General features: G+C 43.5%; 1 protein-coding gene across 3 annotated transcripts in view; it reads right to left on the reverse strand.

Moving 5' to 3' along the window:
* The window catches only part of WASF2 (WASP family member 2), a 75893-nt gene that overhangs the window by 4794 nt on the left and 45385 nt on the right, over positions 1-25714 (reverse strand). For 2 of the 3 annotated variants that reach the window (XM_045064035.1, XM_013047143.2), the window contains exons 2-8: positions 16509-16681; positions 9009-9143; positions 8341-8494; positions 6106-6223; positions 4969-5099; positions 3224-3379; positions 303-817 (exon numbers count right to left, since the gene is read on the reverse strand). In XM_045064035.1, the coding sequence (XP_044919970.1) occupies positions 303-817; positions 3224-3379; positions 4969-5099; positions 6106-6223; positions 8341-8494; positions 9009-9143; positions 16509-16638 (1339 nt within the window). In that variant the 5' untranslated portion in view covers positions 16639-16681. Of the gene's footprint in view, positions 1-302; positions 818-3223; positions 3380-4968; positions 5100-6105; positions 6224-8340; positions 8495-9008; positions 9144-16508; positions 16682-17870; positions 18088-25714 lie in introns of those variants that run through there. The other variant, XM_045064036.1, reaches the window with a different exon arrangement.

Raw genomic sequence — 25714 nt, forward strand, 5'->3', positions numbered from 1 at the left:
TTACTTACTTATTATTTAAAGTAACCACTGCACCCAAGGTGGGGCTCAAACTCATGACCCCAAGATCAAGAGTCACTAGCTCTTCTGAAGCCAAGAATCCTTTACTTTAAACTAAGGTGGAAAGAAATCTACATTTTTTATATTTTTAGAGTTAAGCCTTTCTTTAGGGTGAGCTGAGGCCTGAGGTCCGTCCCTATCTGTCCCCACCCAAGGGCATGGAACCCCTAGCCCAATCTCCAACCAGTCATCCTGGCTGCAGAAAGACAGGGCCTCAAGGTCCTGGACCCAGCACTGGGAATTACCTTGACGTATGGCTGAAAGTAAGTCGCTGCGGGCATCACTCACAGGAGGCAAGGATGACTTAGGCTTGGTGGCGTCAGAAAGTGGTGGTGGTGCAACAGACGGGTTTTCTGCACCACTGGAAGGGAAAGGAGGGGGTCCCGGAGGAGGAGGGGGGGGGGGAGGGGGAGGTGCACCTCCTCCTGGTTGGGGCAAGGGAGGTGGTGGCAGAGTTGGGTAGTCAGCTGTGGGCGGTGGGGGAGGAGGTGGAGGGGCAGCAAAATCGGGGTGAGGTGGGAAAGATGAGGGTGAAGGTGGTGGTGGGGTCCCTGGAAGCCCAAATCCTCCGGGCGGTGGCGGGGGTGGAACGCCCATCATTGGAGGAGGCGGCGGAGGGGCAGGCGGTGGAGCAAACCCGGGTTTGGAGCCAGGTGGAGAGCCCAGAGGAGGAGCTGGTGGTGGGTGGCTTGGGCTGACCACGCTGGATCTTTTGGGTCCAGCTAAGCCAGGCCCTCTTTGGTTGCTGTCTGCTGGGCAGCTGAAAGGACAAAGAAGAGACCCACCATCACTCTCAGCATGCCAATACCCATCTCTAAGAAAGCTTATCTATGAAAATAGGTTCATTTTCGTTGACTGCTATCATTTCATTTTCACTCAAACAGAAAACACCTGAGAATGGTCAGAACAGACCAACAATCAATGAGTCTTGTAACGCAATGAGCTTCTTCTCATCAGCAGGGGGATTAAGCAGAAATTGAGAAAAGCTATTTGAAAGAAGTTTAGACTGGGATTCCTCTATCAGGTAAGGGTTGGCCAAGGTCATCACCTAGGTCCCCCTCAAACCTTCTAGCTTCCTTCAAGGGAAGACACCTTCTTGAACCCTCCTCTAGGACAGACAGTCAGTTTAATTGTGGAACCAGGACCAAGAAGGCGTGCAGGGCTCTGCTCAGCAGTGAGCCTGCTTCCTCCTCTCTCTCTGCTTGCCTCTCTGCCTTCCTGTGATCTGTGTCTGTCAAATAAATAAATAAATAAATAAATAAATAAATAAAATCTTAAAAAAAAAAAAAAATCTTTAAAAATCTTAAAAAAAAAAAAATCCAAATGTCACCCACCCACTGGGCTCTAGTCCTCAGGCTATTACCATTCACCAGATCTCGTGAGGTTACAGGAAACCCAAGCTAAGCTGACCAAACCTGAACAGGTCACAGATTGAGATAAATGCACCTCCAGTGTTCATGAGAAAAGTCCTGAGAAGGGATGAAGATCCGAGGGTCAGCAGAGATGGGAAATAAATGTGCCACCAGACTGTGCCTGGGCTGAGAGACAACTAAGGAGCACCGCTCCCGGGTCAGATAGGCTTGGCTGCAGCTGTAAGGTCTCAGACCATGTGTGAGGCTGAAAGGTTTCTTTTTCCACCGTTGTGCCTACCCTCCACTAATAGCTACTCCTCAGAAAAAAGCATCCATCTTGGAACCTTCCACAGACCTTCAAGCCTTAGCTGCACCTGACAGGGCCGCCAGCCAAAAGCACTCTGGGAGGAATGCTGTCAAGAGTCACCAAGAATGAGGCCGGGTTAGGGGAGGAGTTCCAGCACTGCTCTAGGTGTCCGGCTGAGGGGTCTTCAACATATCTCATCTCAGATTAAACAGTGTCCACGGAGAACAGTGCACCTTTCAAAGCTCGCATTTGTCAGGCATCAGAAAGGGAAAAGTAACTGTAAGCAAACACTGAAATCTGAACACTCCTCAGACAGACCCCTTCCCAGCCATATTCTAACTCTTCCCCTGTACATCTCTGCCAAACATCAGTACGGACAAAGTCGAAGTTTCACCTCCCCTTTTCCTTTGTTTCATTCTTTCTGGCAGTGAACTGAACCAGAACACGGTAGAAAGGTGACTGATTGCTAAGTTCTTCGATAACTGGGCAAGGTGTCTGTTAAATATTTTAAGGACCACAGACGATATACCACTTTATTCCATGCTGAGTTAAAGCTAAGAAAGAACAAGAGGTAAGCTGGTAATCTCTATCTGCTCCAGTAATTGTTAAGAATATGGGCTCTCAGGGCACCTGGGTGGCTCAGTGGCTTAAGCCTCTGCCTTTGGCCCAGGTCATGATCTTAGGGTCCTGGGATTGAGCCCCACATCGGGCTCTCTGCTCAGCAGGGAGCCTGCTACCCTCCTCCCCCTCTGCCTGCCTGCCTGTCAAATAATAAATAAAATCTTCAAAAAAAAAAAAAGAATACAGGCTCTCTCGAGACACGTAGGTGGCTTAGTAGGTTAAGCATCTGCCTTTGGATCAGGTCACGATCCCAGGGTCCTGGAATCAAGACCTGCATCAGGCTCCTTGCTTGGCAGGGAGCCTATTTGCTTCTCTCTCTGCCTACTCTGTTGCTCACTCTCACTCTCTCTGACAAATAAATAGAATCTTACAAAAAAAAAAAAAGTTTAAAAAAAGAAAGAATACGGGCTCTGCAGGCAGAATGACCTGCTTTCCAATCAAGGCCCTGTCTCTGACTGGCTGTGTGACCTTAGGTGAATTCATTGACCTCTTTGTGCCTCACCATTTACTCATCTGTAAAATGGGTACCTATCTCAGGAGTGCTGTTGTGAGGATGAAGCAATATATACAGTGTTTGGCATAATGCCTGGCACCTCACAGACAATTAATAAAATGTTAATTATTTCTATTATCTAGACAGACCTGCTTCAAGTTATTTTACTGGTCCTGCCCTGAATTTGGAACAATTACTTTGTTGGTTTTTTCCCCTTAAGACTTTTTTTTTTTTAAAGTAATCTCTACACCCAACACGGGGCTTGAACTCACAACCCTGAGATCAAGAGCTGCATGCTGCACTGACTGAGCCAGCCAGACGGCCTGAGGTACACTTATTTTGTTCTTGAGTATGTAACCACCCAGAGTAGACAGGAGAGAGAGCACCATTTACCTGAATTCTGCTGGTGGGGGAGGCAAGCTGTCCTCAGAGAAGGAAGGAGAAGGTGGAGAAGTGGAGTCTGACAGCGGTGGTGGTGGGTAGCTGTTTGCGTCCACATTTTCAACAGAGCCAATACTGCCGTTCTGGTACACCAAGGTGGGTGGATACCTGACAATGAACCCAATGCCAAAACTGTCATTTAAAGAGTGTGAGTGGTACTCTTTTTTTTTTTAAGAGACCCTACAAAAATGCATTTGATACAAAAGTTTTTAGGAGGAAAGAAATAAGAATATTCCCACATATTTTCTGCTATTCTGAAACCTTATTTTAGGACTAAATTCAGGATTAAAATTTAGTACTGAATTCTATTGTTAAGTCTCTCCCGGCTATTCCTGCTGGATTCAGAGGAATGGGATTCAACATGGATAATCAAAACCATGCTGCTCCTTTCCCAGTGCTGGCTGGCCTTGTCAAACGCAGCAGTTTTTAAAACAAGCAGCAGTTTTTAAAACAAGCACATCCAGGAAGACCAGCCGCGTAGCCCAATCCCAAACTTCTCGGACAACAGGAAAATGGGAGGCAAAGTCCTCATTTTCACTAGTCTCATTCCACACACACAAACACAACAAAAACCAAATGCATAATAGCTAGCATTCTGAACATGCAAGTTTCTGGCCTTACAGTCACAGAACCTAGGACAAGGCCTGTCTGAACAGGATGGGGCCACAGAACAAATGGCCCCTTTTACAGGGAGGTGAATGTAATGATGGTACCCTCAGGTCTGATTTCCCTGTAGAGAGAAAGGTTTATTTTTTTCTCTCACCATCTTCATCACTCTTTAAAACAAATCTCTTAATCCAAGAAGAACTAGTGTCAGAAATGTCAAGATTTTTAAAAGTCAAGATTTTCATGGTAGAGTTATTCCTAAAAGCAAGAACAACTCAACTCTTTCCTTTTATCATTCCTAGACACCCGGCATGGGCTGGCATGGTTCTCTGACAGCCAGGATGCAATGTATTTAGAGAAAAAACCAGGGCAACATTCATGCCAAGCAGTCGTGGTGACTTGGCTTTGAATGTCACACAGGTCGGACACCAGGATAAGCATCAAACCAAGCTCAAAACCATTTTTTCCCCCTTTTAAATCTCCAGTGTGATTTGGTATTGGGAAATGGGTCAGACTGACATCTACTGTTTCCCGATGGAGATATATAGCCTCAATACTGGCCAAGCGACCGTTCCCACACTGTCTCTGAGGTCTGCTTTCAGTCCCTTGGCTAGCCTCTCTCCCGAGACTGACAAAGGCTGACTGAAAAGTTGCTTCGGTGATGTGCACAAATTCTCTACCGGGCCCTTTCCAGTCCTGTGAAATGCCCAGCTCTTAGGCATGACCTTCAAATCAATGCTCTGGAGGCAAAGGGCTCCCAAGACCACTTTTCTTTTCTTTCCAGTCTTTCCTTTGGGGCCCACAGACATACTAGCGTCTGGCAGAGCAAGGGCATTAGAAGTTGTGGGCCTTCTTTTCCGAACTACTATAGTTATCTCATTTAAAACTGCTGAGTCTCTTGATTTATTCAGCAAATTTTTATCACCAGATGGATGCATGTTAAGGTAGCTGATTAACAGTGATATTGATCTTAGCCGCACAGCCAGACTTCAGGGGAGTGTGAAAGGTGCCACACCAGAGCTGCCAGGCTGTTACCCCCATGGCCCCAGGCCCTTCAGAAAGGCTACCAATAATACAAAAGCATTACCTACCCAGAAGGCCCCAGCTTTTCTTTAGATTCCACAAACTCCTGTCCCATCTTCATCTTCTCCCACTCTTCCTTCCGTGTCTTGATTTTACGTGGATTTACATTCCCTCTATTTGGATTATCTTTCTTTTCTTTCTATAATGAAAAGAAACAGAAAAACCTTTGTAAAACATTATTCCAAAGTCCTTCATTAAAATTCCATCCACCTTCAGGGATGCACACCCAAGAGACGACGTGCCTCGACAACACACAGTAACTAGAGAATTTATAGAATTACCCGTTTTGGAGTGACCCAGAGGTCATCTAGTCCAAACCACCTCCCAAGGTCAAACACATTCACTCAGTTCAACACTCAGACACCTCTACAGATGGGAAACTCACTACCTTTCTGGGTAACTCATTCATGTTTCTGAGCAGCTCTAATTGTTAGCAAGTTAGTAAAAAGCTATTTGTTACTTGCTCTGCCACAAAGGTCAGTCACTGTCTCTGGGACAAATATAAGGAAACAGTTAACAAAACAAAATCAAACAACCAATGAGGAGTTCCTCAGCCTGTTCAGCTGCACTCGCCCCTGGTGCTCTCTTGGGCCTCCCGGCAGCCATGCTAATGGGATTGTGACGTTGCAACTGGTTGGTCATATGCTTACACACATCACTGAAGGTCTAAGGGGAGAGGAACAGCTCCCAATATTAGGCCTATGCCCTCACCCAGCCCTACCCAATCAGTAGTGAAGGTGTTAAACCGTTCCTGTTTGTAAATCAAACACTGTGGAGCCCTGTGCTGCTCTCTGAGAAATGAGCTGCAAAACTGGCGGGGAAGGGACTAGCCTAGCTTGAGTGTCCAGCAGAGTCAGGTGCAAATTGCAAGAGAAATAAATGGTGAATAGAAAAGTCAATTTCTAAAACTCAGCCTGAATATACTCAATTGTTAATAGCACTAGGGGGAACAAACACATTTTTGGTGTGATTTATACTTTCATCTTGGTTGTGCTTGGAGTGGACACATTTTTTAAAGAGTTTCACCTGGCATCCAAGCAAGCAGCCACTCAGAATGATTACTTCATATAAGACTGGCTTCCTTTTTATCCCCCCTCCACAATCGTGCCTACTGATGTGTAGAACAGAGGCCCCTTTCCCCTCACCCTATGCTTTCTCTTCTCTTTCATGATATCCTTGGTGTCCTGCAGCATCTTCTCCTTCCAAAGATCAAAGAAGTACGAAGGGTCTGTGTAGAATTTGAGTGCCTCTTTCCCATCGTCCCTGGGATAGAAATGAAGACAAGTAGCTGTCAGTAGACAGATGAGCTCCCAACCAAATCCAATATTCCAAATACCTACCAGTTAGCAGTTTTTACACTGAGGAATCAAGAAGTCATTCAAATTGACTGCATATTTCCTCTTCACATCAGCATTCCAGTGCCCCCAGAATGGCACCTCTTTATTTATCTGGCTTTTTAAGAAACTTAGCCTTACTTTCAATTCCTAGTACAGGAATTTGCATGGTCAGGGCAAGAACAGGCTAGAGCAGCAGGGATCCTGATTATTTCTAATGATCTGCATGGCTACAGACATCTCCCTGAGGATAACCTGATATCCTGGCACATCAGAGGGGATTTCTGCCATTGGTTCCCCTTCCTCCACCAATTCCCCAGAACTCTCCAGGAAGCATTAGTGGCTTCCCACCCACCTGAAGCCTGTACATGTAGGTGCAGGCACACATGTGTACATTATGTATAGATACACATATACATGAAAGTGTTTATGTATGCAGCTGTTATTGCTCTGTAAGAACAGGTCACCATAGCAATCCACCTTCCTGCTCCTGCTCCCTTCTAGAATAGCTCAGTACCCCCACCCTAGCCCCAACCACAAGAGGGCCCCAGTGAGAACAGAGGCCAGCTGTTTTATGATGAGATTTAATTACCATCATTTAGTGGCTGTGACAGAAGTAACCAAGAGAGCTACTGAGTGTCCATGTAAGGGTTACCTACCAGACTTGATAGTCCTGGTTGGAATCCTGCACTTTGGCATGACTAAGTCTCTCTCTCTTTCCAGAAAGCATGTGCTAGGGGTGGACATTTATTAGAAAGGCAATTCTATTCCCTGGCCTGTCATGACACACAGAAAGCATTTCCGAATCAAACACTAATGACTTTTATATTAAATCTTGTTTTGAGTTAGCTACACCACTGCTCATTTCTGTTAGGCCAAATCCAGATAACTGAGAGGAGAATGATAAAAAGGAAAATATCATTAACTGAAAAATAAACTTCATCTTAATATCATTTGTTTATCCTATTCTATCACACAAGCCCCATGTCATATGTTACACTCCCTTCAGTATCAGGTGTACACTCCCTTCTTGCCCTGAAACCTCTCTGCCCAAATCCAACTTGATAAATAATGGAGGCTACAGAGTCAAAACTGTCCTGCTCTGCTAGCTAGCCCCTTTGAAAGCCAAGGTATAAACATAATTTTACATAATAATAACACAGGATAGACGCTATGGGATAGATGCTGTGTACTTTTATCTGTGTGAATAGCTTCCACGCTCCTATTTCCAGGCTCCCTGGATCAGGTGGGTGTCCTTGAGTTCTGCACACACACACACACACATCCTACTTTGCAGTATACCCATGTCTCGCAGAAGACATCTGCCTCCAGCTATCTGTAATTACTTTTTACCTGTTCCAAAGATATTTATGGATACAAGCAAGATAAATATTCACTTTCTGCCCCTGCTCAGTGGTTTTCTGCAGGATGATCATACTACAGACCCCTGGAGGGGGAGGGGCTTTAAGTTGTCTATCTCAAGTTTAGCTGCAGCAGTATAGGGCCTAGCAGAGGGCAATGTCAAAAGGATGTTCTAAACAAAGTTAAACGACACTCATTTGGAAGAACGCCAATTATTCCTTAAGCTTTGGAAGGACCCTGAGGGCCCAGAGCAGCCAGTCCACAAAGCTAACTCTACTAACACACCTAAACATCTGGTAATCTAGTGGTTTCAGAGTAAGTGGGAGCCTTGCTCGAATGCTGCCCCTGGGATGCAAGCTCTAGGACTGCTTTGTAACAAAGTCCTTTTGGTTCTGTAATAACTAAATTCCTTGGATGGAATCCAGGATGGACCTGGCTTATACCAAATTAAACTCTGCAACATGCAATGCTAGAGCAAACTTTCAATATATATTGTATTTACTATGAATTTCAGAAGCCAAACAATAATAAGTGACAAGTGTTTATATGGTAAACATTAGCTGCTGCCGCCACAAACAACTCTGGGGTTCTGGACACAATCCTCTGATGCAAACATCTTTAACTAAAATGCCAATCTAGTGCTGTTAACCACAGATCAACAAAGGGAAGAACTAGCGAAGTTACCTGTAAGGGGTCAGATTATTTAGAGGTGGAGGAGTATCACAGGTGTTATATGTTTCCAAGACAGGTACTGGGAGAGAGTTTCTGTCAAAAAGCTTCTGGTCTTGAATAGTAGAGCTTCTGAAGGCCTTCCGGGTGTTGATTCCTTGCAGTGACACTGAGAGAAGATGGAAGGCAGGAGAAAATGGACGACAGGCTATTTGAGCAAACACTGAGTCACACCAGTCTGAGAGGCCTCAGCTGCAGTTTCTTGGCTGCGGCTGTCTGCAGCCAGGTTTTTTTTCTCCCCCTCTGGGGAAGCCCCACAAGGCTGTCAGCAGCCCAGCCATTTCACGACTGAACAAAATGAGGCAACACAAAGGTTTACTATGTGGCCAGATCTAGCAGGCCTCTCCTTAGGAGGAATGAATCTTCCAAGTACTTTTATGGTAACAAAATACGATTGGGGGAGGGGGGATCTGAGCAAGAACTGGGGGAATGGGAGAAAGGGAGCATGTGGGGGTGTGGTAGAGCTAAAAAGGTTTCTTTACACCACCCCGGCTTGTGTCATTTCAAAGCAGAACTCCATAGGTCTCTGTGATTTTTTCCCCTCACTTTTTTATAAATCCGGAGAAAAAAATCTTAAGAAACTGCTCAGCAAAGCCTGCAAATGCTGAGCTCAGCTTCCTTACCTTCTTCTTCCTTGGGATCCAGCTGAGTGACTTTAACTTGTAGGCGGTCGACCCTCTCAGCAAGGGAACTTACCCGAGAGGCAAAGGTATTTGCCTGAGTAAAGAGCTCTCCAACAATGTCCTCTGCATATTTACCTGACAGAGCAAAGAAACCAAGTCACTAGAGCATAAGAATGACATAAATGATTAGAAAAACTTGCTCCTAAAGATCTTATTCCCAACCTCCCCAACAAAAACCCACCCACCTCCAGGACAGTTTGGGTTACATGCAGATGCTTGCTCTTGGGAGATGGAGATGCGCCCTCCATAGCCTGAGCAGTCTGCATTTGTTCTCTAATAGTCTTCTTGGCAAACTCTGAATGGTCAAGAACTCAATGCAGGCTGAATAATATCAAAAGGTGCAATACAAAAAACTAATCCTGGAAGAGTAGACAATGTCTACACATTTGCCTATAGCCCTTCGCCCCTTGCTGCTCTGTAAAAACACCTTGTAAAATGTTCTTGAAAACAGAATGGGAGTTATGAGGACCTTGTAGGTGTCTACAATTTACTTGAAAAATAAAAAATTACATCCTCGGGACGCCTGGGTGGCTCAGTTGGTTGAGCAGCTGCCTTCGGCTCGGGTCGTGATCCCAGCGTCCTGGGATTGAGTCCCACATCAGGCTCCTTGCTCGGCAGGGAGCCTGCTTCTCCCTCTGCCTCTGCCTGCCATTCTGTCTGCCTGTGCTCGCTCTCTCCCCCCCCTCTCTGATAAATAAAAAAAAAAATTACATCCTCAATGGAACCTTCAAAGTACATTCAATAACCATGATGAGTTGTGGTATCTTTGAGGGGCCTTGAATTTATCAACAACTCAAAACAGAGTTAAAACTTTTTCTAAGAGGTGAAGGTTATTTTATGTTCTGTAACCTGCAACTTTGGAAGTCTTTGCTTTAGGTTATAATCCTTCAAATCTACATCTGAGGGAACAAATGAAAAGCTGAAATTTTCAAGCCCTGCCTGAAAACCAAATATACCAGTGGTCTCTTTCCACAGTATCTTATTTTTTAGAAAAAGAAAAGAGTTCCGTACTTTCAACCCTGGAATGCAATGAGAATTTGCAGCCAAAGAAACCTACCAGCAATTTGACACTACCTCCATATTGTCATTCCAAGCCACAAAGCACATTCTTGCTAGGAATGAAAAGCCGCACACATGAATAAAAATACTGAGTTTCTTACTTGCAAGGTGAAGGTAGGCATAGGTGATGGTGCCCAACCAAAAAAACTACTGAGAACTATTTTAAGTAGGTTCTGACTTTTAGCTTTTAAACTTTGTTTGTGCTTAGTCTACACTTGAGGGGGAAAATATTAGTCAAAAGGCCAAAACTGCACCTTTATGGTGAACTGCAGCTCACCTTCCCAGTGTAACCTGGAGAGTAAGGATAAGACCAATCAACAGCATATTTTGAATTGCTGGTAAATTCAGTCAATAAGGAGTTTCTAATCAAGGAAAGAACAAGTTTTTGCATACTGAACGATCTTGTGATTTAAACAACCATGGGAAGCTCCTGGGTTCAAAGACACAAACTGGCTAACGAAGCTGAATTTCTGTTCCGCAGGCTGACAATGTTATCTGATCCCTGTCCATAATACAGCTAAGTTCCTATAAAAACCACACTGCATCGTGTTCATTCAGGTAATGGAAAACTGTGATTGGAAAGCTAAAGCAGATAAACATACAACATTACTTATGAAAAATAAACCAGGCTCAAAAATATCTGTTAACCAGGGCACCTGGCTGGTTCAGTTGGTAGAGCATGTGACTTTTGATCTTGGAGTCGTGAGTCTGAGCCCACAATGGGATTACTAAGGGGAAAAAAAAAATCTGTTGACTAGCTATTCTGGAGGAAAAGAAAACCCCAAAGCAACCCATCCTTAAGGCACCAAGAATACCTGGGATTTCCTGCTCCTTGGTGAAGGTAGTAGTGGTAGTGTGAGTAGTGGCTGAATGTGAAAGCGATTTTCAAGATAAATCTTACCCCCAACATATAAACATGTAAACACTGAGAATGCTATCTGAAGATGGAGGGAGGTGGTGTGAAGGTTTCCCCACCTCACATCATCACATCAGGCCCACCCTGGGTCTATACATGTAAGTCTCAGCAGACTTCAATCAGAAAAATCTGGAGTTTATCTCAGTTCTTTCTATTTATACCTACATACTCTTCAGCAAGTTACAATGTCTCAGCCTCAATTTCCTCATCTGTATCAACCTTACCAAACTGTCATAGGATTAAATGGGCTAAAAAATGTTAGGTTGTTAAAATGAAACTGCCCAACCACATCAGATGACTTTCAAGACTATGAGTTATTTAAATATGCCATTTTACACTTACAGGAAATTTAAGATATAATTCCAGTCAGTAATATGATAGTTCCTATTCTTCAGGTACTAAATATTACCCCAATCTCTGAAAATAGGAGTGTAACACACTTATATAAGGAGAAAACTAAAAGTACCTTGGTCAGAGTTAAATTTCATTCATTCAGATTACCAAAACAGATCCACTATCACATCAGGACATTCACAATATGGTTGGTAACCATATTTTTGCAAGAGATTCCAAAGCAGTCTTCAATCCCCCCCCCCCCCCCGCCGCCCCCAGTTAGCAGAACTGTTCAAATGGAATCTTAGGCAGACATGAACAGGTTAAATCTGATTTTTACAAATATGGCACTGCTTTTGCTTGAGGTCTAAAAGTCTTGGAGTAGTCCCCCAGTGGCATGGCGCCTCTACACTCAGAAAACCCAATATCACAGCATGATTTCTTAATTTACCCAAGTGAGGATTCCATTCTACCAGGTGGTCAGGATACTGACTCAAAAATACAGGCTGGCTGGCTGTGCCTATATTTCCTAAGATACGGCAACCTAATATGTGAAATGCCAATCTCTCTGCACTGAGGGAAAATAAAAACTCTGGATATGCTATCACGGAGCAATCCAAGACTGTGGAATTTTTAGTTTTGTGCTTTATCCATTCCATAATCAGATTGTGCCTACCAGACCAAGCACTTCTGGCGGTAGTACATGAGGCCATGAGGCCAAGGTCATGAATGTGAAGCACATATGAGCCTATTCCTGTCCCACTGTCTGCAAGATGAAATTCTAGTCATCGTTCAAGGTCTGATTCAAATCTATCTCCTCTGTGAAGCATTCCCTAACTCTCCCTATACTCCCACACCATGCACTGACTCCCCACAGGAGTATTACCTCCTTCCCTGATTCTCTATGCACCAACAGCATGGAATGGTGGCGAGAATATAGGCATGAATTATTCAACAAACATTTACTGAGCTTCTATTGGATGCCAGATACTACGCAGGATAAACACTGGGGTTTAAGAACAAACAAGACATGATTTCTGCCACCAGAGAACTTTTAAATTAGTGTAAGAGATACAGATAATTTTCAATATAATGTGGTAGGTAGTAATTACAGGCACATAATAGGAGTTCAGAGAAGCACTTAGTCCAGCCTGGAGGAGGAGGTCCTTGAGCTAGGCCTTGAAGATCAGCTACAAGGACTGTGAGGTATCTACAGGCAGGAGAAACAATAGCAAGGGCACCGCATGAGAGACTGTGGTCTATCTCAGAAGTACTACAAGTAGTTGATAATTCATTTTTTCTTCCCTCCTTCTCCCCCCCTTTCCTCCTTTTTCATTAAAAAAAAAAAATTGTTTTTAAAAGATTGTAAAATCCCTGGGAGAAGATGGATTGCAAAAAAAATCACTGGAGGGCGTCTGCCTTCAGCTCAGGTCATGATCTCAGGGTCCTGGGATCTAGCCCCAAGTTGGGCTCTCTGCTCGGCGGGGAGCCTGCCCCCCGCCCCGCCTACTTGTGTTCTCTGTCAAATAAATAAATAAAATCTTTAAAAAAAAGAAAAAGAAAAAGAAAAATGATTAGAAAGGAAGTCAAGTCTTGAAAAGTCTCGAATGCAAGACCAAGAAACTTATACAATCCCACAGTGAGGAACAGGGAGGACTTTTAACATTTGTACATTTATTTGTTTATTTATTTAAAAGGATCTGGAATCTTTTTTTTTTTTAAGATTTTGTTTATTTATTTGACAGAGAAAGACAGTGAGAACAGGAATACAAGCAGGGGGATTGGGAAAGGGAGAAGCAGGCTTTCTCCACTGACCAGGGAGCCCGACACAAGGCTCCACCCCAGGACCCTGGGATCATGACCTGAGATGAAGGCAGATGCTTAATGACTGAGCCACCCAGGTGCCCCTGTACTCTTACTTAAAAACACCTTTTAAGGGCGCGTGGATGGCTCAGTGGCTTAAGCCTCTGCCTTCGTCTCAGGTCATGATCTCAGGATCCTGGGATCAAGTGCCACATTGGGCTCCTTCTCAGCGGGGAACCTGCTTCTCCCTCTCTCTCTGCTTGCCTCTCTTCCTACTTGTGACCTCTGTCTGTCAAATAAATAATCAAAATCTTAAAATAATAAAAACACTTTTTAGGGACACCTAGGTGGCTCAGCTGGTTAAGCCGCTGCCTTCAGCCCAGGCCGTGATTCCAGAGTCCCGGGATGGAGTCCCACACTGGGCTCCTTCTCAGCGGGGAGCCTGCTTCTCCCTCTGCCTGCAGCTCCCTGGGTGTGCGTGCAGTCTCTGACAAATAAACAAACTCTTTTAAAAAGTAAGTAAAGGGGGGGCGCCTGGGTGGCTCAGTGGGTTAAGCCACTGCCTTCGGCTCAGGTCATGATCCCAGGGTCCTAGGATCGAGTCCCGGATTGGGCTCTCTGCTCAGCAGGGAGCCTGCTTCCTCCTCTCTCTCTCTGCCTGCCTCTCTGCCTACTTGTGATCTCTCTCTGTCAAATAAATAAATAAATTCTTCAAATAAATAAATAAATAGTAAGTAAAGGGGCGCCTGGGTGGCTCAGTGGGTTGGAGCCTCTGCTTTCGGCTCAGGTCATGATCCCAGGGTCCTGGAATCGAGCCCCACATCGGGCTCTCTGCTCCGTGGGGCGCCTGCTTCCTCCTCTCTCTCTGCCTGCCTCTCTGCCTACTTGTGATCTCTGTCAAATAAATAAATAAAATCATTTAAAAAAAGAAAAAAAAAAAAACACTTTTTAAGGGCACCTGTGTGGCTTAGTTGGGTGTTTGCTTTCAGCTCAGGTCATGATCTTAGGGTCCTGGGATGGAACCCCCACGTCAAGTTCCTTGTTCAATAGGAAGCCTGCTGCTCTCTCTCTCTCTGCTCCTCCCCTCCTCCCTGCTTGTGTTCTCTCTATCTTTAAAAAAACACCACACATACTTTTTAAATTGCAAAAGTTAACAGTCTTAATTTTCAAAAATTCAAACAATTGAGAATTATAAAAGTAAAAAGTGAGATTTGTGTTTTAAGCAGACCACTCTGGTAGGGACATAGGCTTAAGAGTCACAAGATTTTTAGGTTTATAGATTTAGGAGGGTTGATCAGAGAAAGGGAAGCCAAAGGGAGGATAAGGCAATCGTTCAGGTAAAAGTCAACAGAGGTCTGAACCAGGGCAGTGTGTTGGCAGAGACAGAGAGTACAGGACAGAGCTGAGAAAATCTTTGGAAGTCTGACTTTACCTCTTACTGGCTGCTATCTCTCTAGGCAAGTCACTCTACTTTTCTGAGCCTTTATTTCCTCACCTGAAAAATGGGAATACCACCACCTACCCTCAAAGGATCACCCAGGGGAATTACTTGACATCTATGTCAATATCCTACTAAAACTTGGTGTAAAGTAGGCAATCAACAAATATGAGTTCCCCTCTCACCCTCTCCCTGTAAGAATTATTCATTTCTGTCTCCTCTGGTAGATTATGAGCTCCTGGAAGGCGGAGACCATTTCTTATTATCGCTGTATTCCCTCAGCATCTGGCACATAAAATATGTTCAATACATATTTACTGGATGAATAAAGGGTCAGTTAGCGCCACAATGTGAGGAAATCTTGTTTCCACAGGCACAAACCAACCCTGGCCCTCAGACTGGCTTCCTCCAGATAGGAGTGGTCTGATCACAAGTGGGAGAGTGAGCAATGACATCCATCAACACTACCCTGGAAAAACACCTGAGAGAGAGCGTAACTCCTGCCGAGAGAGAGTAAGAAGCATCATTAGCTAGATTTCCTTTGTCCTATGGAGAAGGAACCAGTGTGTGATTGACTTCCACCCATTTGGCCTTCTCAGGGTGACAGAAGCAGAAATGATGCTTTTAAGAAGCAGTGAAGCTCTCTGCCACCTTCACGTGCTTCCTCGTCAGCTGCACTGCTGTCAGTGTTCCTTTGTGTAAGACAGGCACTGGCAGGGTTTCATTTCTTCCTGACACCCCATCCAAGTTTCCCTAAGCCCTGGATCAAGTGAGCTAGGTAAAGGCTTAGGAATCTCAGACCCCATACATCATATGGTCACAGAACTCTGTCTCCTCAGGGCCCTGTTTTAAAGGACGGCCTGATACTATCTGGGGGAAGGCAGGCTTTCCTGATGTCCCACTGCCTTTACTAAGAGCAGTGATACGACAGAAAGGGTGAGTGTCTGAAATAATTCATACTAAGATGCCTTTGCTAAAATGGCAATTTGATGGTCATTCTTATGGGAGCTAGAGTGGCACTAGACAAATGCAGAGCCTATCCAAGTATCTGCCCTTCCCATACCTCAGCTTCAAACAAAATCAGCTTGACTCAGAGTGAAATCCAAACCCATGCATACACCCCACCCAAGGCAATCTCATTCATTCTTGCCAATTAAAAAAAAAAAAAATCATTGAGCTGGTTTTCCCTCAGCTCCAAAACAGAATGGACTAAACCCCATCTTCCTCCTAGAGAAGAATGGCTCCAGCTACACTTTGTGTCATTGTGTGTAAATGCAGCTTGCAAAACTCCCAATACCCCAGAGACTGCAAAAGTAATTTGTACCCTGAACTTGGACCTGGGGGCTTGCAGCACAATTAAATGTCTACCAGGGTAGACAAGTCGGCTAGAATCTGAGTGTATGTTTGCTTTACTCCTCTTTGGGAAGAAAAGTTGGTGGGGAGGGGGGTGTCGGAGAGATAAAGACTACTGGCACATTTGAGGCTTCAACGAAGTCAGCTACATCGAACAGCTCGTGCAATTACAGGCACATTCCCCAAACAAGATACTGCTCTGTGAACCTCCCACTTTACACACAGAGAATTCTGCTCTGTCATTCCATCTGCAGTTTCTGCTGCAGCCCTTCCTGCTACCCTTCCCACAGATTTCTTTTGAAGCAGGTGGAGGGGGAGGTGGAGGGAACCTAAAGGGTGGCGGTAGATGAAGAAAGGGTTGAGGGGAAGAATCTGTACCAAAAAGGAACCTCTCTTTCAGGAAGGTGGGGGGGATACATTTTCACATTACCTAGGAAAGGCAGATGGGGGAGAAACAGGAACACAGGAGGAGAAGGAAACTAAATAAAGAGCACCAACGACCCCTGAGGGCAAAGCACAGGCTCTCTGCGGCACTCACTCAGGCTGCCCAGCTGTCGGATGACATTTGCCAGGGTGATGTTGGTCACGCATTCCAGCTCGCTTCTAACGCTAGGCAACGTCTGACGGCACAGGTGCCTTGGCTCGATGTTCCTCGTTACTAACGGCATGGTGGACCTGCTTCAGGCAATGCTCTGAATGATGAAAAACAACCTAGGAAAGAAATAACAGGAAAGTATTACTCAACCACAAATTCCAGGCACACTAGGGCTGTGTCAGTCTTTTTTTTTTCCTTTTGTCTTGCTCTGATCTAAAACAGCTTTTAAAAAATCTTTTCTCCCTCATCATTTTTTTCTTTTTTAAGCCCCCACCCCGTTCCCTTCAATCTTTAAGATTTGCTATTAGAAGGCATGCTGGATACGTTTAGAAATTCTGAACTGGTGACTGCTGGCTGAGTTACACCGGGAGCATAAAAACCTAAAAACCTTAAAATAACAACTGCGCTCCAACCAACAAGAGTCAAAGAGGCATGGTCAGAAAACAGTCCATTCAGCAGGCTCTGAATGGTCTGGACGGATCCCATCCTTGGTGTGTCCATAATCAGCACAGATCAGATTCCAGATGATCAATTACAAGGATCAAAAAAGAGCTCCTGTCATCCGATAATCTCCACAATGGAATTAAGCTGCCAATATTGATTCCACTGATCTACATCCCGACGTAACTTCTCCAGTTCTTCCCTGATAGATGACTGTTAATGTACAACTAAACACTAGCTGCCAGTGTCTATTAACACTACTAAAGTTTTGTCTGTACATTGACAGAATTAAAGAATATCAAGGAAAATTTTACATGTTCAATATGTCAAACATGATGCTGAGCAAACTGTTCTATAAGATTCCCCAGTCCTTTCTCTTCTACCCAAAAGCTCCCTTTTTCTCTCTCTCTCTCTCACATCCGGTTCAACACACCTGGGCCAAAAGGCTCTTGAGACAGCAGGAAGTGTCTGGAGCAGATCCGGAAACCTTCCGGTTACCGTTTCTTATCCTGTCAGCTGAGCCCCTTTCCCTAGGAAATCCCCCACCACTTCAGGTTCATGCTGAGCTATTGTTTTAGAATTAGATTACCAAATTCCTAGCTTTACAAGGATAGAAGGAGGTTTTAGTCTCAACAAAACAGGTACTGGCTACAGCCAAAGGCACACTGGGCTGGCAGGTCCTGTTTCTGTATCTTGTGAAACTAAAGAAATGTACAACCTAATGGTTTTCATGCTAGGGGAAATGCCAATTCACTTCAAATGAAAAGGTAAAGCACAAAGGTAACATACCCCAAATCGCAAACTCCTCCCTCCCTCTCTTTCTCTATATACATTTCAGAACAAGCAAAGCAGAGGTTTACTTACATCAAATCTTAAAACACCAGCTCATCACCAAAAAAAAGTTGATTATGAATAGAAAATGCTTAAACCAAGCTAAATATCATAGATCTTAAAAGTGAACCAACATATTGTCTGACCAAAAGGCATAAAAAAAAGCCCTTCAGGCTCAAAGGGGGAGAAGAACCCTTTGGAACAGACTGCTCCTTGTTATGGACATTCTGATCTACTAAGAGTAAAAATAAAACAGGAAGCCAGCAGCTTGGGGAACAAGATTTCCTGTCACCAACAGCAACAGCCCAAGAACCAAGAGAATCAGCTGTTTGCTCATAACTTTGAACCTCCCTTTAATAGTCACTGTGTGGCAGCTGTGCCTATCTTTGGGGTGCAGAGGTGTTTCCTGAATATTTGTCTACTGTCTAAGGAAATAATTTTCATTCCGTTCCTCTGCTAAGTTCCCCTTTGACTCAACAGGTTTTCTAATCCAAACTCTGGACTTTCCCTTCCAGTCTAACCTCTCTTTTACATGATGTAAAAGGTTACCAGGTACTAAGATACAATCAATTAGTAACTCATTGGTGAAGAATTTCTAACAAGAAAGGAGGCAGGAGGCTACAAACTGAACCTCACAGGGATCTGTACACCATCCTCTGGATGCTCTTAGACTCCCAAATTTCAAGCTTTCTGGAGGAACCAGAAATTCAATGGTGCAGCCAGAGAAGGATTGAAAACAGTCACTGTAGCTCCCTCTATTAGCAATCATTTCAGTATTTGTTCCAGCTTCTCAGAGAACTAAAGAAGCCAGATCCCCTTGAAATTCTGTGCTGAACGTGGCCACTGACAAGACATTCCAGACGTTCTCACTGGACACTTATCGGAAACTGGATTCCAGATGGTCAGGTACACATAAAACTGGAGGCCAGGCAGGGGATGCTTCTAATACCTTGGTAGTTTAGCATTTATGCTTTCCCAAGGGCCTTGAGTAAGCAGATACAAATGGAGTTAACTCTATGTCATATGGGTGGGGAACCAAGTTTTCAATAGCAAGATGGTTTCCTCTTATGAAAAAAGCTAGCTGCCATTAGAAAAGTAAATCTGCTACAAAACAAAGTCATTTGGCTCAGTCCCTTAGCTAGTGTCTGCCTCCAGCTCAGGCCATGATTCCCTCCCGAGTCCCCAAGATCTAGCCCCGCAGCTCCCTGCTCAGCAGAGTGTCTGCTTCTCCCTCTGCCCCTCACCCCACCCTCTCTCTCTCTTTCAAATAAGGAAATAAAATCTTTAAAAATAAATAAATAGGGGCGCCTGACTCAGGGCGCCTGGGTGGCTCAGTGGGTTAAGCCGCTGTCTTCGGCTCAGGTCATGATCTCAGGGTCCTGGGATCGAGCCCCGCATCGGGCTCTCTGCTCAGCAGGGAGCCTGCTTCCCTCTCTCTCTCTCTCTCTGCCTGCCTCTCCATCTACTTGTGATTTCTCTCTGTAAAATAAATAAATAAAATCTTTTAAAAATAAATAAATAAATAAAGCCATTTAGTATGTTTCAGAACCACCAAAGACAGACAAAACTGCCTGTTATATGGAATTACCTGAGTCACTGTTCATTTTCCTTTTGGATAATCAAAGTTAGTTATATTCAGCATAAGAAGTACAGAATTATGCTTGATCTGAAACACAACAGTTAACTTGAGCAAGGGGATTAAAAAAAAAAAAAGCCTACATTCCGGTGAAGATAAACTTCGAAAAAAACTTCTAAGGCTCTTGACTCAATTCAGCTTCAAGCTGTGGAGTTGAAACATACTTGGGTTAGTACCTGGACTCTGACACCTTACTAGCTGTACAATCTTGGGCAAGTTTCCTAGAGACATTAAGTAATTTAACACATATAAAATGTCCACTACAGGGCTAAGAGAAAAAAGGTAGTTATATATGTAGTTCCATGGGCCCTAGGAAACCTTCCTATAAAATCAGTACGTTCATTCACAAATATTTTTTAAACACCTTTAACTATGGACATTCTATGTGGTAGAATGCAATAGTCACACAAATTTAAAGATGAAACCCTAAACTTTTATGACATTTAGTGTGTTTTGTTTTGTTTTGTTTTTCTTTGAGGTTGCTCCCAGCCAGGCTTCTGGATCTCCTGAAGAACATACATTCTCTCCCCACTCTTTCACACTCAGTTCCTCATCTGATCCACAGAACAAAGAAAATGATTAGAGTGACTATTTTCTCAATTCTCCTCAAGACTATACATAACTAGCACCATTCCAGATGCATTGGAGAAAAAGTTAATACATTACATACAATGGATGCCTAATGGCATTAGGGTTTAATTCTCTCATGGAAATCCAGTTGAGAAAGGCTCCTCTATCATCAGTAGTCATTTAGTGGAAAACTTGTAGAGTACTGGGTGTTTAGAAACCACTGAATCAAGGAAGTGACATGGTCAAATTTGCATTTAGACAAATCATTCTAACAGAAGCAAAGATGTTATATTTGGGCAGGAGAAGGCTGGAGGTAAACAGATCAGTTAGGACTCCTCACAGGCTAAGAAAAAGACAATAGAAATGGAGAGGTCAACTACGGCTAGCCAATATGAACGGAGAAGCCAGTTTGCAGGGGTGAGTCTGCCCTTTCCAGTCCTATTTGCTTTCTCCTGATACTCTGGAACACAGGTATATTCACAAAGTGATAAAACGTATGTTTCTTTATTAAAAGTACCATGAAAAAGGGTAAATGTTAGTGCCAGTGACAGAAGAGAAAGTAAAGAAATCTAAGAAGGCAGTGGTTCTCAGCTGGAAAAAGAAATTTTGGATCCATGAAAGAGTGAATGACCTGGGGGCGCCTGGGTGGCTCAGTGGGTTACAAGGCTGCCTTCAGCTCAGGTCATGATCTCAGGGTCCTGGGATCGAGCCATCCGCAATGGGCTCTCTGCTCAGCAGGGAGCCTTGCTTCCTCCCCCCTCTCTGCCTGCCTGCCTACTTGTGATCTCTCTCTCTGTCAAATAAATAAATAAAATCTTTTAAAAAAAAAAAAGAGTGAATGACCTGTCTTCATAGTATCAATCAAGTTCTTTTTCAGTTCTATTTTACTCTGATTAGGGAAACTATATGCTGATATCTGCTAATTTGGGGATCTGAGGTCTTACACCTTGGGAGATGTTACATAGGAAAGGAATTAGAACCACTGAGAAGATAAAAGTTACAGGGAAATAGATGTCAATTTAGTTAGTTCCTTTTGCTTAGAGCTGTTCTATATCAGAATAGGTTTTCTTCAGAGGTTATGAGTTCGCAGGACAATCCCCTGGATGACCAGCTATCAAGAATGCTGGGGGAGATATTCCCAGATTGTAAGATGCTGATGTTGAGAGGTCAGACTAGATGACTTCTACAATGCCTTCTAAACCAAAGATAATGTAATTCTCACTCTGGGCTTCAGCTGCTTCATCAGCAAAATAAAGGGACTAAGTCAGATGATTTTTAAGAAGTTCTAAAATTCCTAGATTTGCTCCTACCTAAGTTGCCATAACCTCCTCACTGACCAACATCCAATATCCAACCTCCACTGCATTTTGAACACAAGGCTAGAGGCAGGTTTAAGAAATGTAGAGAGGGATGGATTATAGCTATGAATCAAATCTTTCTCCAGATCTAGATCCATCTAGTTACTAGGACCTACAGGATACAGAATGGTCCAAAGGATGTTCCAGACAGAGTCCTGAGGTTAAGTTATTTACACCCTGGGAGGCTCCCAGACTGATCTGGGAGTTGGCTACCCAAGTAAGTCTAAAGAAAAAATTGGCTCTGGAATAGTTCCAGACATGCAGCCAGACTCAGCAGCAACCCCATCTTTACTCCTGGCTATTTTCAGCCTAAGGGACTTGAGAATGAGTCTGAGAACAAACAGAAGACTTTAGGCATCCCTCCCTAGCCACGGCCTGGCAGCATATGGACCAGTCTAGACTGTCAGTACCATGGTGGGATTCAAGCTTTGAAGTGGAAACTGGATGAGGTGTTCTCTCAGGTCTCTTCCACAGTAAGGTTCCACAAATCTGTAAATTAGAAGTTATCATGAAATATTTATATATCGTATGTGGTCAGTGCAAAGTCAAAAGGAGACTTTGAGATCTGCCCTACATTCTTACAACTCTGATCCCAACACCCTGAGGCTGAAGTGCAGTGAGGTGAGAAAGACTGAGAGGGAGGTAGAAGGTAATGAAGGAAGGCTACATGTTGAGACAGGACACACTCATTTGTATCCCACTCTGAATTCCTGTCACCACCAGGAAAGAAGACAGATGACTGCTCATTCTGGCAGTAATATTTATTACTAGCCGTTTATTATAAATAAATATATAATACTTCATTTATAGCCAAGGTCACTGATAGCACCTGCAAATTTCTTAGGTTGCATCCAAAAGTAAGTGTATCTGAGCTATAGCAATAACCATAACAACAGAAATGCTTCTCAAGGCAGTTCCTCTTTGAAACACTCCCCCTCCCCCAAAATGCTGATCAGCAGTAGCAGGGGATGCAAACATGTGGGGATGTTATATGTGTGGCAATTAGGACTTCTGCTTTCACTTCAGCATTTCCCACTGTTCTGTAGTTAACAGCACTTTGGATGGGGGCATATGAGAAGAGCTTTACTTTGTAGACCAGTTTCCTCTTTCAATAAACAAACTTCTTTATGTTAAAGAATATGCATTCCACAGGGGTGCAAAAATTTCAATTGAAAAGTCAAATAATTTTATTTCAAAATGACAGACAACACACAGGCTTACTGTAATCTAAATCTGTCTACTAAAATGTTTAAAGAAGTATGAATTTACTGTTGCATACAGCAGTCCTCACTACCATGCAGCAACCACAAGGAAAAATGCCTCATTATAGACTTAAGCACCCGCCCACTTCCTGCTGAAATACAGGGTGAGGCTGAACCTACAAATATAACTAGACTCCCTCCAAACACAAGGAATTACAAATCAGTTTAGGTCACTAGAGCAATGTCTAAAAGAGACAGCGAGACAGGAATGGAGTTCGAATAGTGGACAGAGAAACAAAAAAGGCTTACTTGTGATCTAAAACCAGGAGAAATTTCCAATTTCCTAAAGTAATGACAATGGCTATGAACCTACATTCAATAAATCTAAGGCTCCTTCTTGTCTTGATTTGGTCTGGGGAAAGTGGCCCAGGAAACACGACTTCTGAATTCCAGTATTTTACTCCTTGAGCACACTGTACATCTATCAAGAACCATTCACATCTGGTAATTCCATAACTTTCTATTACCTTTTGGGGGCAATACCACCTTTTGTTCTTACCTTTATTACTCTTTAGGCTCTAATCATAGCTCTGCTCTTAAGCCTAAAACTGGGGGGAATCCCTTTTTGGCCTCTTAAATGGCCAAAATGAGGCTTTTTTTTTTTTCCAGTGTGATCGTCTGGTTGTCCAAAAGAAAATACATTTATTTTTTTTTAAGATTTTATTTACTTATTAGAGAGAGAGATTACAAGCAGGCAGAGAGGCAGGCAAAGAGAGAGGGTAAAGTAGGCTCCCCGCTGAGCAGAGAGCCCAGTGCAGGGCTCAATCCCAGAACCCTGAGACCCTGACCCCAGCCAAAAGCAAAGGCCCAACTCCCTGTGCCACCCAGGCACCCCAGAAAATACACTTAAACAGTAGAGGAAGAAACCTGGATTCTAGTTCTTAATCTAATGATGACGGGCAAATGGGGAAAAAATTTCAATTCATTCTTCTAGTTCAGCTTTGGGCTACACTAAAAAAATGCTCAAAAGATGTGTATTAAATTGAAATTTTTTTCCAAAGTATTCCGGTCTCCAAAGAAAAGATTTACTCACATAAAATATTTCTTACATCTCTATCCCCCCCCAGGTTCCCTGTTAACCTATCCACTTACAATACATAGGATCAAAAATGTTATCACTGATGACTTTCAGTTACAAACACAAAGTTCATTTCACATTTCCAATCTAATGCCAATTTCTAGCAATACTCAATTCATCAAATTGCAATGGTCTGAAATACTCCAAACTATTCATCGAAATGGGCTTACTTTTACTGATTGAATACATATAAATTTTGAATGATTTTACTCAGAAACAGAGAAATCTTACCCCTGGTATTTGTGGGTACTCAAGTACCAGATTTCTTTCAGCTACAGCCATTAATTCAGCATTAAATTCACACAGGAGTTTAACTAACTAGAATTCAAATAAAAAACTGGAAAGAAAAAAAATTGCACAGAAGTTTAACATGAAAAACAACTAAGCTGCTCTGAAAAACAAATACCTAACACACAAAACAAAACAAAATATCAGGGTGCCTGGGTGGCTCAGTCCATTGGGCATCTGCCTTTGGCTCCAGTCATGATCCCAGGACCCTGGTATCGAGTCCCGCATCGGGCTCCTTGCTCAGTTGGGAGGCTGTTCTCCCTCTCTCTCTGCTGCTCCCCAGTTTGTGCTAGACCGTTCTCTCTCAAATAAATAAAATCTTAAAAAAAAAAAAAATCAAACCTCTACAATTCATTTAGAGCCAAGATTAGAAACATGCCAATAACTCATATAAGCCCCAGTAAAGAATCCTACATTTATTTTATTTTATTTTTATTTTTTTAAAAGATTTTGTTTATTTGCCAGAGATAGAGAGAGAGAGTACACACAAGCAGGCAGAGAAGCAGGCTCCCCGCCGAGCAAGGAGCCCAATGCGGGACTCGATCCCAGGACCCTGGGATCACGACCGGAGCCGGAGGCAGCAGCTTAACCAACTGAGCTGCCCAGGCATCCCAAGAATCCTACATTTATAACAGCTTCCTTTTTTATTTATCTCCCATGACAGAATGATAATGATCTCCAAGGGTGCCTGGATGACTCAGTAGGTTAGGTGTCTGCCTTCGGCTGGGGTCATGGTCCCAGGGTTCTGGGATTGAGTCCCATGTCAGGCTCCCTGCTTGGTGGAAAGTCTGCTTCTCCCTCTGCCTGCTGATACACACACTCTTTCCCACAAATAAATAAAATCTTAAAAGAGAGAGAGATAGATTTCTAGTTAGTGGTCCCTAAAAATCTGAGGTAAGAGGATAGATACAAAATGCATTTCTCTTGGGACACCTGGGTGGCTCAGTCAGTTAAGTGACTGACTCTTGATTCCACTCAGGTCATGATCTTGGGGTTGTGAGATAGAACCCCACATGGGGCTCAGTGTGGTGCTTGAGATTCTCCCTCCCTCTCCCTGCCCCTCCCCCTGCTTATGCAAATGGTCTCTCTTTTTCTCTCTCTCTCTAAAATAAATAAATAGGGTGCCTGGGTGGCTTAGTCATGAAGTGTCTGCCTTCGGCTCAGGTCATGATCCCAGGCTTCTGAGATCATGCCCCTCATAGGGCTCCCTGCTCAGCAGGAAACAGGTTTCTCCCTCTCCCACTCCTCCTGCTTGTACTCTCTCTCTCACTGTGTCTCTCTCTGTCAAATAAATAAATAAAATCTTCTTTAAAAAATATTTTATTTATTTATTTATTTGAAAGAGAAAGAGAGATCACAAGTAGGCAGAGAGGCAGTCAGAGAGAGGGGGGGAAGCGGTCGGCTCAACCACTGAGCCACCCAGGCGCCCAAATAAAATCTTTTTAAATAAATAAATAAAACAAATCTTAAAAAAAAAAAAAAAAAAAAAAGCATTCCTCTCTAAGTACCCAGACTTATACTACATATGGGAATACACTGTTGGTTTTTCCAGAAAAATATCTAATCCCACTTTACTACCTTATACAAAGGTAAAAAGGATGGGGCTAAGTGTAACCTTTTTTTCCTGGTTCTTACAAGTAGCAGTGAGTACTATACTAGGTTAAGATCCCTACAGAGAAGTCACT

This window comes from Mustela putorius, unplaced genomic scaffold, assembly GCF_011764305.1.
Source record: "Mustela putorius furo isolate JIRA1106 unplaced genomic scaffold, ASM1176430v1.1 tig00003853_pilon_pilon_pilon, whole genome shotgun sequence".
Lineage (NCBI taxonomy): Eukaryota > Metazoa > Chordata > Mammalia > Carnivora > Mustelidae > Mustela > Mustela putorius.